This window comes from Sorex araneus, chromosome X (genome assembly GCF_027595985.1).
Source record: "Sorex araneus isolate mSorAra2 chromosome X, mSorAra2.pri, whole genome shotgun sequence".
Lineage (NCBI taxonomy): Eukaryota > Metazoa > Chordata > Mammalia > Eulipotyphla > Soricidae > Sorex > Sorex araneus.
This window is the reverse complement of record NC_073313.1, coordinates 93,163,312-93,184,725: the sequence shown is the minus strand read 5'-3', so window position 1 is coordinate 93,184,725 and position 21,414 is coordinate 93,163,312. Positions and strand designations below refer to the sequence as shown.

Here is a 21,414-nt window from a genome sequence, read left to right as displayed (position 1 = left end):
CCTAAACCATAACCAAAACATAACAAAATGGTAACTTTCTTCTCAAATGTTAAAGGTCCTTATTCTTTTAGTAGTAAGACCTTAAGAGCAAATCTGAAGTATCTGTGAGAATAAAGGAATTCTTTCTTAAGGTTTCAGGGGCAGCATTGACTCCTTTCTAAGAGACTTCAATCTGCATTTGACCTTAGAATTTTTGCATTTGATAATTCCCATATGATATAAACAAATTTCATTAAATGTGCTTGGATAAACATGTATATATGTACATGTACATGTCTGTACACACATATATAAATATGAACATATGTATATAGTTGTATGCATATGCCCACACACAAACTGGTTCTATTTATTATTTTGTCTTCGTGTCACACTTATTTAAGAAAAGGACTTATTCCTAATTCCTTGCTCAGGGATAATGCCTGGAGGGGTTCTGGAGACCATATGTGGTGCTGGGGATCAAACCCAGGGTGCTGCATGCTGAAGATCGAACCCAGGGTGGCTGCATGCTTGATCTGCTCTACTATCTCTCTATTCCTAAACTGGTTCTATTTCTTTTTTGTTTGAATTTATGACATATGTAATGTTTCTCATGGCTATTCCTGGCTCTGCACTCAGGGATCACTCCTGATGAGCTTGGGGATCATAATAGGTGCCAGGGATTGTAACCAGGCTATATACATGCAAGGAAAATGCCATACTGGATAAATAAAGGTGTACTTTTTCCGTGGCCCCTAACTGGTACTATTTCTATGTAAAACACTGATCTATTTCACATATTCCCACCTTGTTGTTATATAGAGTAAATACTGTTCAGCTGATTCATTAATTGTCATGAAGATAGAAGGTGAATCTATGGTTGAAAATGCAGTCTAATACCAAGAAGAGAATGGTCTTTGAATAATTAATTTTGGGACTTATTCTACCAAATGCAATCTCCAGTGGCAGGGTCCATTAAGTGCAGATTACAAAGTCATATCAGGTTGAGTATAAAAGACACAAAAGGGAGGGGACGTTTATTTGGAGGCTGCCACCAGTTCATACTAAATCAGAAGGAAGACTATTAAAATCTATGTAGAATGCTTTTGTCTCTCTTATGATGTCAATAAATCAACATTCTTGCCTTGGGTCTAATCAAAGGGAAATTCTTTGAATTTTCCATCATCTTTCAACATAGTTCTTAGGAATTTTTAATGCTCCTCAAGAATTTTTGAAGAAGTCAAATTCTTCACTTACTTTATAAAAGCAGTTTTTTTTCAACATTTTGCTAAGTTGAAGATTGTATATCCTAAAGGACCAAATTACTTATGTTCAAGTGTTGGACACTACCATTTTTAGATATGTAGATTTGGATGTTTTCCTATTCTCCAAATGGGAAAATGATAATAATGATCTTATAACATTCTGAGGATCAAATACAATGACATTTATCAAAATGCCCACAAAACAGTACTCATATATATCTACTTATCCTTTAGAATTGCCTTTTTTAAAGTTCCACTTTGATCTTTCCCAATGTGCATATCTAATTTCTTTGTACTTTCACTATCTTCCAAACTCATCCTTCTTTTACTTTTTATATCATTTGACTCCACAATTTAGACTTTTCCTGGTTCTCTAGGAAAACTTGTCTATTAACTTGTATAGAGCAATGATAATAGGAGTAATTAGGTCTACTTCCCACATAACATATTTCCATTTAACAGATACTGTGAGAGTCAATAGCTTAACCGCAAATAGTGATGCCAGTGGAAGGTATATCAGTGGGACTGAGATTGAGATTGGGAAGCAGACCCATTATAGCATCTTCCATACCACACTTGGTTTACTTCCTATCTAAATGCTAATTTCAATCTTTCTGTAATCCTTTGCCCTCAGGTATGTCATAAGTTTCTTTATGACAGTCTGCTTCTGAAACATAGTTTCTCAATCTAAGGTAGCAATAAGCAGAAATATATAAATGGAAACTCTCATCAGATTGCTACTTCATTCCCTAAAGAGGAGACTGGTACAGTCTCACTGACATTTGGGGCACATAATTTGATTGTGTACATACTTTATGAACCTAAGGGGAGAGATATAATTAAAGGGACCTCTGACTATTATCTGTTTCATCTATATAAACCTAGTTTTCAGAGTGAGCTTGGCAAAGGGTTATTGTGTCACTTGCATTATAACAGAAATCATAAAAGTAACAACAAGACATTAGTGTTTAATGTTTCCTATGAACTGAAAAAAAGAAACTTAAGAAATCAAGTTTCTTTTTGGCTCATTTGTGAATGACAAATTATTCACCTAAAGTTTTGTAACACAAGCAAAAATAACAGGATCCATAAGTTTCCCATGAAAAGTCAAATGTATCAAATGACATATCCTATTTAAAGAAATAATTTTTCAAAAGAAAACAATCTTTCCTCAATTTCTGGCATATACAAAAATAAGCTGACAAGGAAGTGGCTAGTTTTATGCACCGTATATTGATGATTGAGCTACCAAAATTCCATCATTCAGTCTAATTGGGAGAAAGGTCAATTTGAATCAGTAGAGAGCTCCAATTATGGAATACTTTAAAGGAAATGTAGTTTTTATATATTCTGATTTTTTTTCACCCAGAGTTGTTTTGCTGAGTTTGCTTTAATGAATAGCTGCCTGGTTAATAATTGACAATAAAATTTACATACAAATAATTCATATGATTCATTAAAATCTTAAAATAGTTTGTTTTCTTTAAAAGGATAAAACTTCCTTATTATCTACTTTAACTGATAGTTTTTCTAAGTACTTTCTTGACAGGCGGTTTGAAAAATAAATTCAGCATAGTCCAAATTTGACAATAATTATGAAGTTATTAGGATTTGATTGTAAGTTTTCTAAATAAGATACTCCCTCACAAGTGATAAAATTCTAGTCCAACAAGTCTCCATATAAGAGTATTAAAGTAGATTGTTAATGGTGGAGCATTTTAAGGGTAATCACTTGGAGGCTAGAGAATCTCAAGGCCATTTCTAAAATGGCTCTGAGACTAATTAATGGGAACTTGTAAGCTGTACACATGGACCTATTCAAATGTTATAAAAAAAAAGGTCGACCTAAATGATAGCAACAGAAAATGTTCTTGTAAGTAAATCCTCTCCCAGGATGAAAAAGTTGTACATCACAGTACTGTTTCCCTGATCTCATTGAACATTGAGAAACCCTTTAAGAGAAGCCAGGTCGTGTCGTTGATATTTAAGACTAAATAACTATGGCTGTATAAATACCAAACGGAAGTAGTGTTTAAATTAGTGCTTAATTTTAGTGTTTAAATACTGAGAATATCTGTCAAAGTTGCAGCCAGTAATAAAATTCTTAGTCTAGTGACAAATTTCTTAAACTGTGGGTCACAAGCTCATATAGGTCACATAATTGAATATGAAGTGATATAAAAATAAATAGCTTTATGACTTTTGTCAGTAAATGTTTGATTTGTATACTTATTTTATATTCCTCTCTACCTGGGGTCGTGTAAAAATTTCTTTGGGGTCACAAGTGGACAATGCTCAAGAAGCCCAGATAGTGATTACACGTTAAAAATGTCTTAACAATATGGACTGCTGCAACATGAAGATATTGGAGAGCATCACATAAAGTGATATAACTAAGACTGAAAAGAACAAATGCCAGATTATTTAACTCATCTGTGGAATAGAGAGAGAGAATACAAGGAAATAGGCAGTATAGAAAGATGACAAACTTTTGACCTCTGATTACAAAGTTTATTAGTGAACAGTGATAGGAGGGATGGAGGGATTAAGATGGGATAGTGGTGGAGGGTCTTGACTATTTTGATGGTGATGATATGCTGACAGCATATCATACTTGTGTGGATATCATACTGCATGTTTGTACATGGATACTATAAACCTAAGCACTACTGAAATATTATTACCTACGCTAGAGTTTTTAATAAAATTGTTAACATGGTTGAATTCTGAACTTTTGAAAGCAATATTTTGAATACCAGGATTTCAAAAGTTGTTGAGACATTCCATGGGAGAATATCGTTAATGTAATGCTTCATTTTTTGTTACCTGCATCACTTTATTGAAAATTTAAACTACATTTTTAAATGGCAATAGATAAAGGCTAGAAAACTTTTCACATGACCAAGGTTTCAACACAGCTTGGAAGTTAGAAAAAAATTTGGCTTGATTTTGATGGGGGTTAAGGGACTATCTTCTTCAGCTACTTTGAGATATAACTGATTTATCTATTCATTGTTAGAAATCAGAATCCCCACTCTCCACCTCACATAGTGATCATATACAATAATGCTGTACCTTCCATCTTGACGGCTGATGGTAAATCCATAATCACTGTGATGCAAGAAACTAACGTTCACCCCTACTAGAGGGGTTCCATCTCCAGCCACTACTTGGCCTCGAATCGCACAAGCACGTCTGTAACACAAAATCAAAGGCCAATAAATAAAACATGTTTAAATTAGATTCTAAAGCAAGTTTGAGAAAATTTGAAAAACATTGAAGTATAACAAAGAAAAAATTGTCAATAACCAATAGCACTACTAGAATTTTGTTGGGTACCGTATACAAATTTTACCCTTAAGAATTGGAATTATGTTTGGTATAGTTTTGTATTCTGGTATTTAACAGTTTTATTATTAATATTATTCAAAGTAATTAGAAATTTCTTAATATATCAATTTGTTGGGCTGGAGCGATAGCACAGCGGTTGGGCATTCGCCTTTCATGCGGCCGACCCGAGTTTTATTCCTCCAACCCTCTTGGAGAGCCCGGCAAGTTACTGAGAGTATCGAGCCCGCGCAGCAGAGCCTGGCAAGCTACCCATGTGTATTGGATATGCCAAACTCAGTAACAATAAGTCTCTCAATGAGAGATGATACTGGTGCCCACTCGAACAAATCAATGAGCAACGGGATGACAGGGAATCAATTTGTTAATTATATGATATAGTCTTAACATAATATGGTCTTAAAAGATCCATTTCAGGACATTTAGTTGTTTCTTAAATTTCTTCTGCATTAGGGTTATTATTTTTCTGGGAGATAATATTAGTTGGGGAAATATTTTCTCCTATAAAAATTAAAATAATTACATTTATTAAAATAGAAATACATTGTAGACATGACTGAAGTTCTTTCTGGACACTTCCATCCCAGGTACTGGTTGTCTGTTCAGCATTAATCAGCTATATAATGTCATGTAAATTTTCTATGCATTTCTACATGTACATTGTGTGATATTTTGGTACATATACTGCTACATTTCTCTCTTCTAAACAATAAAAAGAAAACAAAACAAAACCCAAAACAGAGGTGATTCTGTGAATTTTAAGAATTAAAGTGTGAAAGAAACATGATCCTTAACAAATGTACCATTTCTCTTCTAAAATAAGTAAAATATTTCAGGAGATTACCCTTTAAATAAACAAGGCTTATTAATGATGAAGAATGGGATTCCACTAAACTATCTGCTAGATAGAGTTGTCTCCTGTAGACATAGTCCATCAAAACATGGATATTTTTACCTGTAACCTGGCTGACAAGTTCTAACAAATTTTAGAAGGTTGTCAGTCGAGAAGAGGTTCCTGAGCAAATCCAAGCAAACGTCATTTACTGGTCTTCTATTCCTCTATTACTGGGGAATTGAGCACTTAAAAATTTATTTAATAAACCAGAGTCTAATCCTAATCTTGGCATTCCTGAACTTTAGAATTTTCATTTTATAGTTGGAACTGCTAGGGTTGAATAATGTTTGGGAAATTCAATATCTTTCCCTACATAATTAATATTTAGTTTTTCCACTAAGTGGTATTAAGAATATCCAAGAAAGGTGGATTTTGAGTCAAAAGGGGCCAGGTTTCAATGATGCCACACTCATTTTTTTAATTTACAAAGTGAGTGGGCACTCTGCAGAGACACCAAACTGTGAAAAATTTCAGGTACTCTGGTGCCCAGGCTGAAAACTCTGGGCTCTTTTTGGAGTTGGGTTGGATAGCCTCCTCTATCCAACTATTTCCAGAAGTTCCAGCATGCAAGCCCACTTCCCACAGTCACCCTCCATGATTACTCAGCCACCAGTCCTGATCTACAGATTCAAGACTAAATCTCTCAGGACATGCAAGCAGCTAAAATTCATGGACACAGAGGTGTACCCTCCTGAAAACTCTCAGGTGCCCCTGGGATGGTGATGTGCCAATACTCTGCTCTGCAGAAACCCCAGTGGCGGAATCCACACTGCGCTGTTGCAGCCACACCAATGGCTCAATTTCACTGTTTCACTAATCTCTGCAGAGACACTGAACTGTGAAAAATTTCAGGTACCCTGCTATTCAAGCTGAGAACTTGGGAATCTTCTTGGAATGGGGGTGGTAAGCTTTACTCAACCCTCATACTTTTGGAATTCCTGAAAACCACACCCACCTCCCAGGGCATGTCAATTCAGTGGCCAAGACCAAGATTCTGAGGTTTCTGGACCACGTGACTACATACCAGGCTGTAAATCACTGTATCACTGCTATCACTGTAATCCTGTTGCTCACCAATTTGCTCGAGCAGGCACCAGTAACATCTCCAATGTGAGACTTATTACTGTTTTTGGCATATCGAATAAGCTACGGCTAGCTTGCCAGATTCTGTCCTGTGGGCTAGATACTCTCAGTAGCTTGTTGGACTCTCTGAGAGGGTGGAGGAATCGAACCTGGGTCAGCCATGAGCAAGGCAAACACCCTACCCGCTGTGCTACCGGGCTGTAAAACCCCTCCAAATTCCTCTATACTGAAATACCAGCTGAGAATATTAGATAAAAAAGTAACATAGAAGTCAACTAAACTCAGCAAAAATTAACAATAGTAACACAGTTATTAACAATCAAGTCAACTAAACTCAGCAAAAATTAACAATAATAACCCAATGGGAAACCAGCAGGACTGTTCTGTTGTACTAGAAGGGAGACATCCACGACATTGGCAACTATTGTCCAATCTGCCTGTTGTCTGTTGTCTACAAGTTGTTCACTGGAGTCATCCAGAATATAACAGGCAGAATACTAGACGAAGGACAACCATGCAAGCAAACCGGGTTCTGAAAGGATTCAGCACAATCAACCATATCCACACACTGACCAAGCTCACTGAAGTTTTGCGAGAGTTCAAGATGCCACTCTGTCTGACATTCAATGATTTAAAGAATGCTTTTGATTCTGTTGAGACTGAATCAACAGAATCATTGAAGCCCTAGTCAAACAGGGTATTCAAACTCAGTACATCAAGATCTTCTTCGAGCTATATTACAGATTCACCACCAGGATCTCACCATTCTACAAGGAAGTCATCATCGACATAAAGAGAGGGGTTTGGCAGGGTGATACCATTTCACCGAAACTCTTCAGTACCACCCTCTAGAACGTCATGTGATTACTGGAATGGGAAGGAATGGGAGTGAAGATAGATGGTTGGCAGTGACACCACCTCTGCTTTGCTGATGGCATCGTTCTAATAACACCAAAATTAGCCAAGCAGCACAAATGCTGGCCGACTTCAACCACGAGTGTGGAAACGTCGGACTGCAGCTGAATCTCATCAAAACAATGTTCGTGAAAAATGAACTAGTCTCTGACGCTGCATTTGCTCTCATTGGCACGAATATCTCCGAATGCAGCAGCTATGTGTACCTGGGTAGAGAACTCAACATGAGGAATGACTTGGCGGCAGAACTGTGCAGAAGGAAGAGAGCAGCATGGAATGCCTTCAAGAGCATTGGAAAAGTGGTTAAGAGGACAAAGAACCTCCGGCTCTGGGCACATCTTTTTGACTCCACCTTTCTTCCTGAACTAACATACGCTTCAGAGACGGGCCCTAAGAAAACAGGATGAGAGTGCTATTCAGATATCCCAAGGAGGAATCGAAAGAGCTATGCTTGGAGTACCACGTTTCACACAAGTAAGAGAAGGAATCCGGAGTTCCAACCTCTGCTGATGATCAAGAATCAGGGACACTGTCTCGTTTGCCAAGATGCCAAAAATCAGATGGGCCAGACACATAATGCTCTTTAGAGATGACCGCTGGACTAGAGCTGTTACCGACTGGATTCCAGAGCACATCAAAAGACCACGTGACCGTGTGACCGCCCACGTATGAGATGATCAGACTTCTTTGTCAAAACCCTGAATGAATGGTTTGAGGCTCTTCGTGTTCTTGGAGGAGCAGATACCATTGGGGTACACTAGCATGTGACAGGGACAAATGGAGACGTTACTGGTGCCTGCTCAAGCAAATCGAAGATCAACAGGATGACAAGTGATAGATATACTCAGATTTTTTTGTATGTCAGTCCGGAATTTCATTGCACATAACTTTTCTTAAAAACAGATTTATGTGCTCCCTATTACTATTATTTTGAATTGGTAGAGTTGTACAATGTTTTCACATTATTAACATAAAAAAGCCAAGATACTTTTATTAAAATCAAGCTTTCTAAAATTTTTATTTTATAAAGTTATTCACAATAATTGATTACATTTGATATCAAAACATTAATCCCAACACCATTACACTTTCCCACCAGCATATTTCAAATATTTACATCCCGAACCCCAAATCCTGCTTTCAAAGAACTGAAGTAATTTGTTTTGTATTTCTTGTTACGAAGGATTCACTAAAAACAATCCAAAAAAGTTTTCTTTAAGGTAAGTGAATGGAGATTGCTGTATTTCACCCACTTGCCATTTGGCCCATCTATAAGAGATTACCAACATGTTTTTAAAAGTTGAGTCTTGTATGCTTACATGTATATATTTCTCCCTAGGATTGGTTGCCTTCTACTCTAAACTCCATCAAATGTGATGTACTATTCTTGGTATATCGGTGGTGTAAAATATGAGATATTGAGTCGGCACTGTCCAGGAATAGATTCACTCATGGGTGAGGTTTGTCGGATCATGTAGAGAGTAGCTGTGAACATGGCAATGGTTGAGATATGAAGGTTTTCTGCTCTGCCATGGCTGGGTCCCTTGATGCGGGGAGGGGAATTCACCAGCACACCTCTGTGTTGCCCCAAATGAAACAGCCTGGCATGGGATCTGGAAGCATCTCTATGCATATTGAAAATCAAGCTTTTCTTGACTATATTCAACTGGATTTTTCTAGAGCTTTTTTTCTAGTATAAAGCATAAGTATTAAAAAGATTAAAAATACAGTATAGTCAAACTCATGATAACAGAAATATCACATAGAAAGAAATACATGCAGTATCTCTGTTTAAATAGGTTTACTATATTTAGGACTGGAGCTATAGCACGGTGGGTAAGGCATTTGCTTTGCATGCGGCCAACCCTGGTTCGATTCCTCCGTCCCTCTTGGAGAGCCCGGCAAGCTACTGAGAGTATCCCACCCGCACAGCAGAGCCTGGCAAGCTACCCATGGTATATTTGATATGACAAAAACAGTAACAAGAAGTCTCACAATAGAGACGTTACTGGTGCCTGCTCGAGCAAATCGATGAACAACGGGATGATAGTGCTACAGTGCTAACACAGAAAGCTGCACTGGCAAAAAACAATTTAGTAAATCTTTAAAGACTGAATGGCATTATGGTGACATAGAACAATTTTCACACAAAAAATTTAACCTATCAATTTTAATATTAGAGTTTTGCTATCTAATCAATTTTAACTCTAGAATTGTATCAACAGTTGTGGCTTTTGTCTACATAAAATAAATAAAAGTATCAAAGGTTTATGTGGGCGGGGCTGGAACAATAACACAGAGGGTAGAGCCTTGCACGTGGCGAACCCGGGTTCAATTCCCAGCATCCCATATGGTCCTCTGAGCACTGCCAGGAGTAATTCCTGAGTGCATGAGCCAGGAGTAAACCCTGTGCAATGCCGAGTGTGACCCAAAAAGCAAGCAAACAAATAAAAAAAGGTTTATGTGGGGGCCACTAGTATGGGAAATTAAAGTGTTTAGAAGGTATTTAAGATATAGAAGTATATGAACAAGATGTATACATGAGTAGTCTTTTACTCAAGAAAAAAGATTATAGATTTATTTCAGATGTATTTAATTTCAATAAACTAGTGCTTTTCAACCATTTCACACCCACAAACCAGGGAAAATAAGATAAATAGTTTGCTGAATGATGGCTAAGACAGAAACAAAAACAGTGTAGAAAGTATTTTATTTATGATATAAAATTACAAAATAAGTAAAAAGAGTATGGGGTGAGAGAGATAGTACAGCAGTCAGGACGCTTACTTTGCAAACAGCTGGCCTGGGTTTGATCCCTTGCACCCCATATGTTTCTCCAAGTACTATCAGGAGTTATCCTTGAACAAAGAGCCAGGAGTGATCCCTGTCACACCTCAGGTGTGACATCAGTACCAGAAAAAAATAAATAAAATTAAGTAAAATAAAGGGGGCCATGTTATTTTTGAAAAATATAACTTTTCAAAGTAATCACAGGTATGGTTTCCCAACACAAAGTAAAAAGCTATTAAAATCACATAAAGAAGTTAAGACAGTACAATTTTGCTACATTTTGTATACTGTGCTCTCAGGACAACATGCCCAGTTCTGACATAAATCAGTAGACTTTTCCTTCCCAGTGAGCTGTTCATTGTATGAATTTTGCAAATCATAGGTCTGAATGGCATGGAAATTGCATATTGGCATTTGTTTCACCTTGTCCAATAAATTTTGGAGAAATTTATCAACTTGGAGCTTTTAAATCCCACTTTTCTTCTACACAAGACTTAGGAATGTCATTGAATTTTGGATGGAATTAATGCTGACAGATATAATTCCGAGTTCTAAGTCCAGCATAACAATATATAAAAATAAAAGAATGTCTCTAGCTTGAAGGTCTTTACAAAGCAAAATTTGACAAGCTGGTTTGTAGATAAAGGAGAAATAACCTGAGAAAATTTTATGCAAATGATGTAGGAATTGGAGCCAGAGAGATTGAGACAAGACTCAGCGAGGCCAATCTTGTAAAAAATAAGTTTAACATTGCTTTCCGCTTCCTAAGTGCTGGTAGCTCTTGGTGGGATACTAGGGGAGATATTATAAAATCGACAAAGTTCTATTAGTTAGCAAGATGGCCTTTTAATGAATCATAATTACTTAGATGGTCACTAACTCCTTATTGACAAGATTATTATATATTCATTTTATTTGTTCGCATTAGTCTAGAAATTGTGTTTTCTCACAGCATTACTATGCTCTATTATTTTAGTTTTTATATTGTCAAGCCTTGTTGGAATTATTTGCTCATATTTGATGACAGAAACAGACTTGTATTTTCTTTTTTATTTTCCATACAGCATATATTTATGGAGAATCCAGGACAGTGAGTGAAAGTCTCATTAAAAATAATCATTATTCTGTACATTTTTTGTATTTAACTCTTTATTCATATTGGATCATATTCTGAGTAGAATTTTCTTTTGATTATGCTTTTTATATTTCTCATAATTTATGAAGCACACATATTTGTGTGATAAGGACTCATCAAAGTCATCATTATTCAAGGTATTGTCTACCTGTTTTTTTCATTTCACTCTTCATCATTCATAATCCATGTGCAGACTTGTCTTTCAACTCCCCTATTTTATTCGACATATTTTATGATCCAACCCACAGCATATGATAAATCCTCTTAAATTTACTATTCTACATTTATCGGCATTGAACTCTCTTTATAATGTTTTAGATTAAATGGTCTTAAATGTACTAAGAATTCCAATAGCTTGCTGTATTTGACTCCATTATTTACACACTCAATGTCATCCTTTTATTTTTGATTAGCTTGTTTGTTTTGTTTTGGGGCCACACCTGACAGTGTTCAGGGTTCACGCCTAGATTTGTGCTCAGGAATAACTCTTGGAGAGTTCATGGACTATAAAGGATGCCAGGAATTTAACCTGGGTCAGCCACATGTAAAGCAAATGCCCTACATGCTGTACTGTCTCTTCATGGCCAATGTTATTCTTTTTTTACAAGAAAAACTTTTAGCTCCTTTTTTATATATAGATTATTAGCATTTATTATAGTCTGACCAACTTCAATCAGTGGGAGTATAAATTGTTTGAATTTTGGAATAGTGTTAATTTTTTAAAATCCAATAATATTAATTAGCACTGCATGCTGGTATCTAGAGAAAAACACTCTCACACAAAGTTTTATTTCCAAAAGAAAGTTCTTGAGTCTAATATTTGATTCCCCAAGATACTCCAACTCCAGATGGCCCTTACAGAGTTTATATATTGCAATTAGGTAATCCTTTACTCAGTCTAACTTTAACTTGGTTCATATCCATACACCCACATGAGTTGAGTACAACCCCATTTTGTTGAATGCCCCAAATGACAATGGTGGCATTATATTTACTTTGTTTTCCCAATTGTAGCTGTATTCTTTTGTTTGTTTTTATGATTTATACAGCCAAAAATTATTTTTCTCCCCGTTATAGAATCTGTTCTTATTATGCTTCACATCTCTAAAGTAGTCTGCTTAATTTGTATTTTATTAGATTAGGGGCTTGTAGAAGCAGTGAAGGGGTATGGTAGGGTCTCTCTTTGATAGTACCAAAATCCCAATTTATGTTGTTTTCACTGTCACCATTGAGGCATCCTCCCTTACCTCGCCCAAAAAGTATCAGTATTCTTTAAATGACCATTCACCATCTAAATGAGGCAGTCATACTTGATTATCCTTGATCTGTCTTAGAGAGATACCGTGAGCTCTTTTTTGCCACATCAAACTATCTCTTATGTGAGTCTAATCCTTCAAGGACCTGTCTTTCTGCTGAAGCTTTTCAGTTAAATAATATAAAGAACTCTCCTGAACCTTACAAACCAGATAATAGAAGCTTAATGTCTGGACTTTCATCAATCTGGCCTTTCACCTGCATATTTACCCAGTGTGACTTTTATTTGGATGTGTGTGCGTGTCTTCTCAATGACATAGAGCATGCTTTATATCTTCTCTTGGGGTTTTCTTTTGATTCAGAGATACGGATGGGATGTGTTTGTTTCACAAAACTTAAAAATACGAATCACTTTCTGTGGTTGTGAATAAGAGCAAGATAACATGAAATTAGATGAACGTGTCCAATGTGACTTGAAAAATATGTGTAGGGAAGACCACGCTTCACAATGTCTCTTTTACCATTCTCTGGAGAGTACCGACTACTGCCAAGCTGTCTACCTGCTGTCACTATGCTAAAGAAGTAAACCCAAAGGGATTGCTTCCTTCTGTAACTAAATGCTGAATCCTCTAGGTGTTTGAGATTGGTTTAAAAAACAGAGTATCTTGGGAAATGCAAGGAAGAACACACTTTATCGAAAGGCTTATTTAACTAACAAGCTGCTTGTTAGCACTGATGCAAACGTTGTAACTCATTCTACCTTTGCAACTGTCATGAAATAGTTGAATTAACTTTCATGGTATAGCCTTCAATATCCTGTTGGTTCCGTTTCCTCTTCCCTTATTTATTGTCTTTTGTCTTCAGTGTCAAATTTCCAGTATTAATTCAATACCCCAGGCAAAAACATTAAATTCAAACACAAAAGGTGGTTTGAAAAACAAGGCTGAAAACTAAATTCTTGAAAGAAGATGTAATTTACTGCATTGTATTTTTATTACAATTTTTCATAAGGAAAATGAGGCTCAGGGCTAAGGAAACTTTATCTATTTTCTTTTGTGGCTAACATGAGTATAAGCAACTGTTGAAAGTAACATCCCAAATCAAGAACCTGGTAGGCAAGGGATCTAGTAGCAGGTGGTGAGGTTATTTTTCACAGGGATAGATAAAATACTTTCCACATCTGAAAACTCTGGTCAAGAAATAATATTTGGAAGAAGTTGCACAGAGAAATCATATAAATCCATTGCTGAGAAGTACTAGAATTCTGCCCTGTAAATTCTGCTATGAGTCAACAGTTGGTTCAAATATTGCAAGGCATAGAAACTTACTACATATTAAGCATGGTTCCATGATCAAACTGACATCTTCATGAAATTATACGTAAAGTTTCTTAGGTCGATTGTGTTATTTGGGCTACAGCACTATTGCTTTGGGTACTCTGTCAGGATGCAATTACTTTGAGTGGTTTGCACAAAGGATTAATGATGTCCCCTTATTCACTGACATTATGTAACAATGAATTTTCTCTTTAAGTAAATTTGGGACTCTTCTATTGTTCCTTAGTCATTTCTGGGAATTTTTCTTTTTTTGTTATAGTCCATTGGTTCTTAAGCATCATCATCATAAACCACAATCACTTGTAGGGCTTACTGAAACAGATGACTAGATCACACCCTCAGAATTTCTCAAGTTACCAAGTGATGCTGAAGCAGCTAAAGTCTGAACTATGAGAATCACTGCTGCAGGAAAGTAAGAACAGAATGCATATAGCCAACTAACATATACAAATTTCCCAAGAGGCCTGAAAAGGGCTGCTATAAAAACAGGCAAATTGCTAACTGGCCCAATCTTTCTATTATGAAAACTGTGAAGCATAATTTTAAATTTTTTCATATAAATATTTAGAGGAGGGTTTTTAGACCCTCTTCTAAATATAGTTGAATAAGTTATGTTGAAATTGTGAAATGAAAAAAATCCAGGGATTATAACATGCAAAGAATTATTTCAGCGGGGCATTTCCAGTGGAGTCCTCTCATCTCTGCTTATATTTGGAGGTCAACAGCATACAAGGCAAATGCTTTAAACCATACACTGTATCTCTAGTCCCTGAAAAGTGTTCTAACCTAAATTCTTTCGCTCAATCTGTCAATTTTTCACCCACCCCTATTCTTATGGCCCAGAGTTTGCATCTATGTATTGAACTTGGCAATAGTCTGTCTAGGCTGAGAGTTATAGATCTGTCTTCCCAGTTGGATAATAATTTCAAGGAAAACACTGTGATTTTACACTCTGCATCATTTTCAATGCCTGGTATACACCGCACTTGCTCATGAAAGCTTAGTAGAATATCAACTCATATATACATTGATTTGCTCAAGCGGGCACCAGTAACGTCTCCATTGAGACTTATTACTGTTTTTGGCATATTGATACACCATGGGTAGCTTGCCAGGCTCTGCCCTGAGGGCGGGATACTCTCAGTAGCTTGCAGGGCTCTCCAAGAGGGACAGAGGAATTGAACCCGGGTTGGCTGCATGCAAGGCAAACACCCTACCTGCTGTGCTATTGCTCCAGTCCATATATACATATATATAAATTATATATTCACATATTAGAAAACTACAGTCTGTTGTGCTCTCCAGGAAGGAGGACACCGACCTGAGCAGGCCGAGGTAGATGGGAGGCAAGATGGCGCTGATGCCACCTGATCCCCTTGTGCTCTCCCAAACCCAGCTCACCATCTCGCCTTAGGCAACATGTGGCTCAGCACACCAGGCATGGAACTCTACGCGTGATCCTTGCTGTAACTCTATGTGTGATTGCTGCTGGATACCACCAGTTGTTTTGCAAGATTTGGACAGAATGGCATTGTCAGGGCATGGAGAAACCATAGCCGAGGCAGCAGCATTGCCACCTGCCCAGGCCGGGCCGACTCACAGCGCCATCAGACATAGAGCCAATGTGGCAGTGCGCTCAGTGGCTCATCCACTGTGGGGTGCTGTCATCCAACCACTGCGTGACCTGGGACTCAGTGCAGGTGTTCGACCTGGCACAGACCCTCCGCAAGATGGTTCTGCTCTGCCAGCTGCTCAACAACCTCTGGGTGCACTCCATCAACCACAAGATCAACCTGAGGCTGCAGATGTCCCAGGTGCTGCCCAGGGTCACAGGCAGGTGAGTGTTTTTTCAGTGTGCACATCGTTACAGCATGCCAGTCAACCAAAAGCTTATATTCGGTAGACTGAGAACACCTGTAAAAGCGATTAGAGGCCGGCCCAAAAGCCTCCGTCCCTCTCAGAATGCCCAACACGCTACCAAGAGTATCCTGCACAAATGGCTGAGCCTGGCAAGTTACCCGTGGTGTACTAGATATGCCAAAAACAATATCAATGATGGTCCTCATTCCTCTGACTTTCAAAGAGCCCCCAGTATGCCATTGGGCTACAATAGCATGCAACAGGAATGAATGGAGACGTTACTGGCATCCACTCAAGCAAATCGATGAACAAAGGGATGATAGTGATACAGTGATAGTGATATTCATATATATCACGAATCACGAATTCCCGTTGATCGTCAAATTTCTCAAATGGTCTCAGTAACCTCTCCATTTGTTCTATCCCTGAGAGTTTAGAAGCCTCTCTCTACTCGGCCTTCCCAACTATGCTGCATTGGAGGCTCTTTCAGGGTCAGGGGAATGAGATCCGCTTGTTATTGGCTTTGGCATATGAATACAGCTTGGGAAGCTTGCAAGGCTCTCCCATGTGGGCAGGAAACTCTCAGTACTTTGCCAGTTTCTCCCAGAGGGAGAAGTAGGTTATAAGATATCGCATGGCTGCTTTGGGAGCTTGCTTTCAAGTCTCTGGATGTTGGCCATTGATGGGATTACACACACCTGGGTTCCTCTGCCGGTACTTTCATGCGTGTGGCTTGTCCAAACATATGGAGAGGGGCCTTGAGCATGGCTGTGGCCAGGTTCTGGAGGTCTTCGGCTGCCAGGAGCTCTGCTCGGGGTGGGGAGGGAAGCTGGTGCCCATACCCTCTGAGGGGTCCCGGGGAAGACAGTCAGACATATGGGCAAATGACTCATATATATATATATATATATATATATATACATACATGTATATATTATATATTTATGTTCCCAGGCTTAATCCTAACGCTGTGCTTATGGATCACTCCTGGTGGATTTGGGGACCATATGGGATGCAGAGGATCAAATCTGGTCAATTTTGTACAGGGCAAATGCCCTACTCACTGTATATTCTCTCCAGTACTCAACTCACAGTTTTTTCATATATAGTAGTAAAATACTTGCAATCTACCCACAGAACACCATTTCAAACATTTAAAAGACTTACTTTGAGATTCCTTTGTGACAGATGTCTTTTTGTTCATTTACTAGAAGCAAGCGTTCTCAACTGTGTACTATTACTTTCTCATCATGAGAGTTTTATTTTACAATTGACTAATTCAGGGATACAAACTGTACTCAATGTGATTTAAAACAACGAATAAATTGCACTTCAAATTCTTAATTTACGAACGCTAGCCCAATTATTTATATATCCCATACAATTGCAAATTGGCATTTCATAATTTTAATATATATGAGCGCTCTAACATTTAGATATTTTGCAGGTTTCCATACAATAAATGCTGTTTGTTTTGATATGTTATCTGAACCTGTACAGCACCATGAAAACATTAATGTTATAGCATAAATAAGTTTTCAGGTTCTGAAAATGCGAATTCAGTGAATGTTCATATTCATACCCAGTAAAATCTCATTAGTTTTTACTTAAATATAGCAGGCTGATTTAATCCCACTCAGTTGGATTTATTTGGTCACTAGCCCAAATAAATAATACCTACCAAATGAGTAACATTAAAAGCAGCTGGGAGCATTAGCCATCCACATTCTAGGACTCCAGGAAAGGTGGTACTATTGAAAATGCAGATAGCTTTTTAAGCAGAATTATTTTCCTCATGGCTAGTGATGTTTCAAGTAAAACAAAATGGGGGCACTCACCCTGAGGTAGGGTGGCTATTTTCCCATCTGCCCTGGTAATTGCTTGTCAAAAGTAGGTTTGCTCTGGATGCCTGAGATCCCCAAGGTAATGGGAAAAAGATCAAGTGTTTTGAAGCAATAAGAAAACTGACGACACAGTCACATTTTCAGGACCTCATAAGTGCCAGTTTGCTTCATTTAGACACATGATTATTTTTGTCTAGAATTTGAATCCTGAAATATTTGTCCTGTAAGCCCTTGCAACTTTTGTAAGATATTTTGTTTAGTTTTTGCAAATCTATGCATTACTCAGTTTATCTTTGTAATCAGTCTCATGGTGTTTTATTAATCTCATTAACCTTTATTTACCATCACTTTTCTGTGAATATGCCTTTCGAATAATGATAGTCATAAAATATAGGAAAAATCTGTCTTGTTGGCTACATTGACTATGAATTCGTCTTTCTTCCTCAGAGAAAAACTGTGGTCGGCAGTAGTTACACACATTTACTAGTTCTGACTTGTTTGCAATGATAGCTATGACTTTCCCTAAAAAGCAAAATTATTCTCAGTCTCATTTGTTAGTTCCTTATGGAAAAGGATGATTAGGTTTTTTTCCTGCCTAATCACCTTATAAACATTCTGTAACATAAAACCCACCCAGTAAAATGTTTACCTTTTGAACATAATCTTCTGATTTATACTTATTTTGCAATGTGATGTTTGTTATGTATATACTAAATAAATATGAATGATATATAACAAATTTATATTTATTAGAAATTATAAATAGCTATGTTATAGATCTTCTGGTAATTGCTCATTCAGAGATGAAACTAACTGAACAAAAATATTTAGCACTTAGCATGAGTCAGGTCCTGTGCCAGGCATTTTCCTTATCTCAATTTCATTTCATATCAATATAAATCTAAGTAAGTACAACTGTTCTCAAAAATAAAGAAACAGATCTTTAGAGTTAAAAAAATTTCTTGCTCAGCTCAGTGAGCACAGTTGGTAAGATGCTGACCTTGCAAGCAGTCTACCCAGGTTGAATCTCAAAACCTCATATGGTCCTCTGATCAGGGAAAGAAGTGATCCTTGATCAGAGAATCAGAATTAAGCCCTAAACATCCATAAGCATGGCCCAAATACCAAAAAAATTTATTGCTCAAGAAAATATAGATAGTAAATGATGAAGTGGTGGACTGGACTCTTTTGATCTGGACTCTATAGATCTTGCTTTGTACTACAAGTCTTTCTTAGTCAAGATGTAAATAATGTGGATGCAAGTGAAAAGAAAACTCTCACCTAAAAAAGATGTTGGTATTTATAGGACATTCCCAAGGACACTTACCACCTGCTGAGTACTTCTACAAGCAGAGTGTGTATTGGAGAAAAGCTACATGTCATTCATTCTTTCTCTTTAAATTTGTGTTTAGTCTACCCTCTCCTGATAGAAGTTTAGATGACAAAACCAGCTGGAAACATTGCAAGCAAGTAATATGGCTGGAAAGGAGGTAATGAGGTTTAGAGTCTAATTTTAACCCCAATTGAACAGCAACATAGACAAAATATTAGAAAATGCATATAATTAAACTGAAATAAACTGTTGAGTGTTACTGTTGTTGCTAATCACAATTTTTAAGCAATCTAAAACATTTGAGTCTCAAAATATCATAAATAATAAATTGAACAGCTTTTTGAAGATTTGTGCTCTGATTTCTTATTCTTTGCCTGAGAGCTTTTGCAAAAAAGTGAAAGTCACACATTCTTTCTTGTTGGTACCTTTAGGTGTTGACTGCTGATTTCAGGAGCTAGTCAGCACTATAAATCTAGGAACCTTCAGCACTTTGTAATTTTTTAATGTGTCTTGAATATGTGTTTCCTGAACTTTAGCATTAGAAAAAATTGTTGTCTGAAAAAGAGGAGATCCTATCTTCACACATGTAACACCTTTCATAAAAGGAGATCAAAGCGCTTTATTAGCAAGTAGCAACAATCTTACTTCCCACTTAGGATAACTGCAGAAGCAACTAGCAAAGGGGGTTGTTTAGTAAAACAACATGAGGAGACCAACAGAATCAAAAGAAACCATGATCTTGACAAGGGAAATAGTTCAGAGGGCCTGACTGCATCACTGTCATGCAGAGAGCCTGATCTAATTCCTATATATATGCAACATATATATGGTTTCCCAGTACTTTCAGATGCAACCCCTTGCAAACCCTCCCCACAAAAAGGAACTGTATTTGAATAAAACCACATTTAGATTCCTTTTCCAAATGTGAGCAGATAATATGCAGTATCTCTTTTTATAAATTAAGTTGAACACAAGATGTATTTGCAGATCCTATTGCCTCAGGAAGAGTTTCCTCTTAGCTTATTTAATTTATTCAGCAACTGTTGCATTATGTCCATAATTCTCCTCCCAGCTGTATACCTGGTATAATGTTCCTTGCCTTTTAAAATTAAAATACACAAAACATGCTATTAAAATAGACTTGGGGGGACTTAAACAATAGATTCATAAAAGTGTTAAAACAAAACATGTGAATTAAAATCCTTAGTAAAATGACAAACCATCCTGTAGACCTCTGTGAATTACATGTACCTATGTGGAACAGAATGTTAATTCCATGAAGGTTTGAATTCTGCAGTAACATTTTATTAATTTACAAATATTTTAGAATACAAACTTTTCTTATTCTTCTTTTGTCATAATTCCAAATTGGTAAGCAGTTTCTATATTTGGATTTTGTTTAGTTTCAATTCTAGGAAAGTAAGAGCTGGTTTAAAACTATAATGGCTACATAGTTTATAGCTATAGTTGATTTCTACTTCTAGAGGATACTCAGTTTGAGACATTTAAATTTTCTCAATATACTCTTGGGGAACAGGCACCTTATCTAACTATCAGTAAAACCTAGTACAGTATCTACTATGCAGTAATTTCTAGAGAAAAGTTTGTCTTAGCTTTCCATTTTACATAATGCTGCAGAATCTTAATGTAGTGGTTCCCTGAAAGTTATTTCTAGGCTCTGACGTGTGAAAATCTATTGTGTAAGGCCTAGCTTCTTAAAATATGGGATAACTGCATGTGAGGGTTATGAACATTTGGCAATAATAAAAAGTTTCTGAACTCCCAATGACCCAATTAACTAAAATCTCAATTATTTCTAAATTAACCATGTAATGAGTCCTAAGTTACTCTGGCAGTACCCACCCATTTAGCATTTTTCAGGCAAAGAGATGTCACAAAATGAAAAAGTTTAAGAATCCCTGGCATAAGGGACCAAGTACTAGGAAACATTCATGCTAAGATCATCTAATAGAGATGACGCTCTGAGTTCTATAGTGTTATCTCCTGAGAGGGGCTTTGCTGTATCATTCTGCCTGAAATGGTCACTTCCTGCCTCTAGCATTTTCTTATGTCTAGCGACAACTGACATTTACTTTTTTTTTCATACTTGACAGTCTTCATAACTAAGCTCTATGGAGAAGATGTTTTCTTTGTTATAGCTCAGCCTAGCAAAGTGTCTATCACTGAAGGAATAAATGAACCAAGTAAATACTGCAGTATTCATATATATTGACAGTGAAATCAATCTATCCAATATGGATTCCCTTGAAAGAAACTGGAGTTTCTATCATTATAAATGATGCCAAAGTGTGGTTAATAGGAATATTGTTATTGTGGTGAATGAAATGTTTCATGTTTGATTGTATTTCTCTTGAA

The 21,414-nt window shown here is 36.9% G+C and overlaps 1 protein-coding gene across 1 annotated transcript in view; it reads right to left on the bottom strand.

The window, feature by feature from the left end:
• Positions 1-21,414, bottom strand: part of TENM1 (teneurin transmembrane protein 1) — a 1,051,200-nt gene that overhangs the window by 193,011 nt on the left and 836,775 nt on the right. Inside the window, exon 18 of the mRNA XM_004606346.2 lies at positions 4,320-4,439. Within this exon, the coding sequence (XP_004606403.2) occupies positions 4,320-4,439 (120 nt within the window). The remainder of the gene's footprint in view (positions 1-4,319; positions 4,440-21,414) is intronic.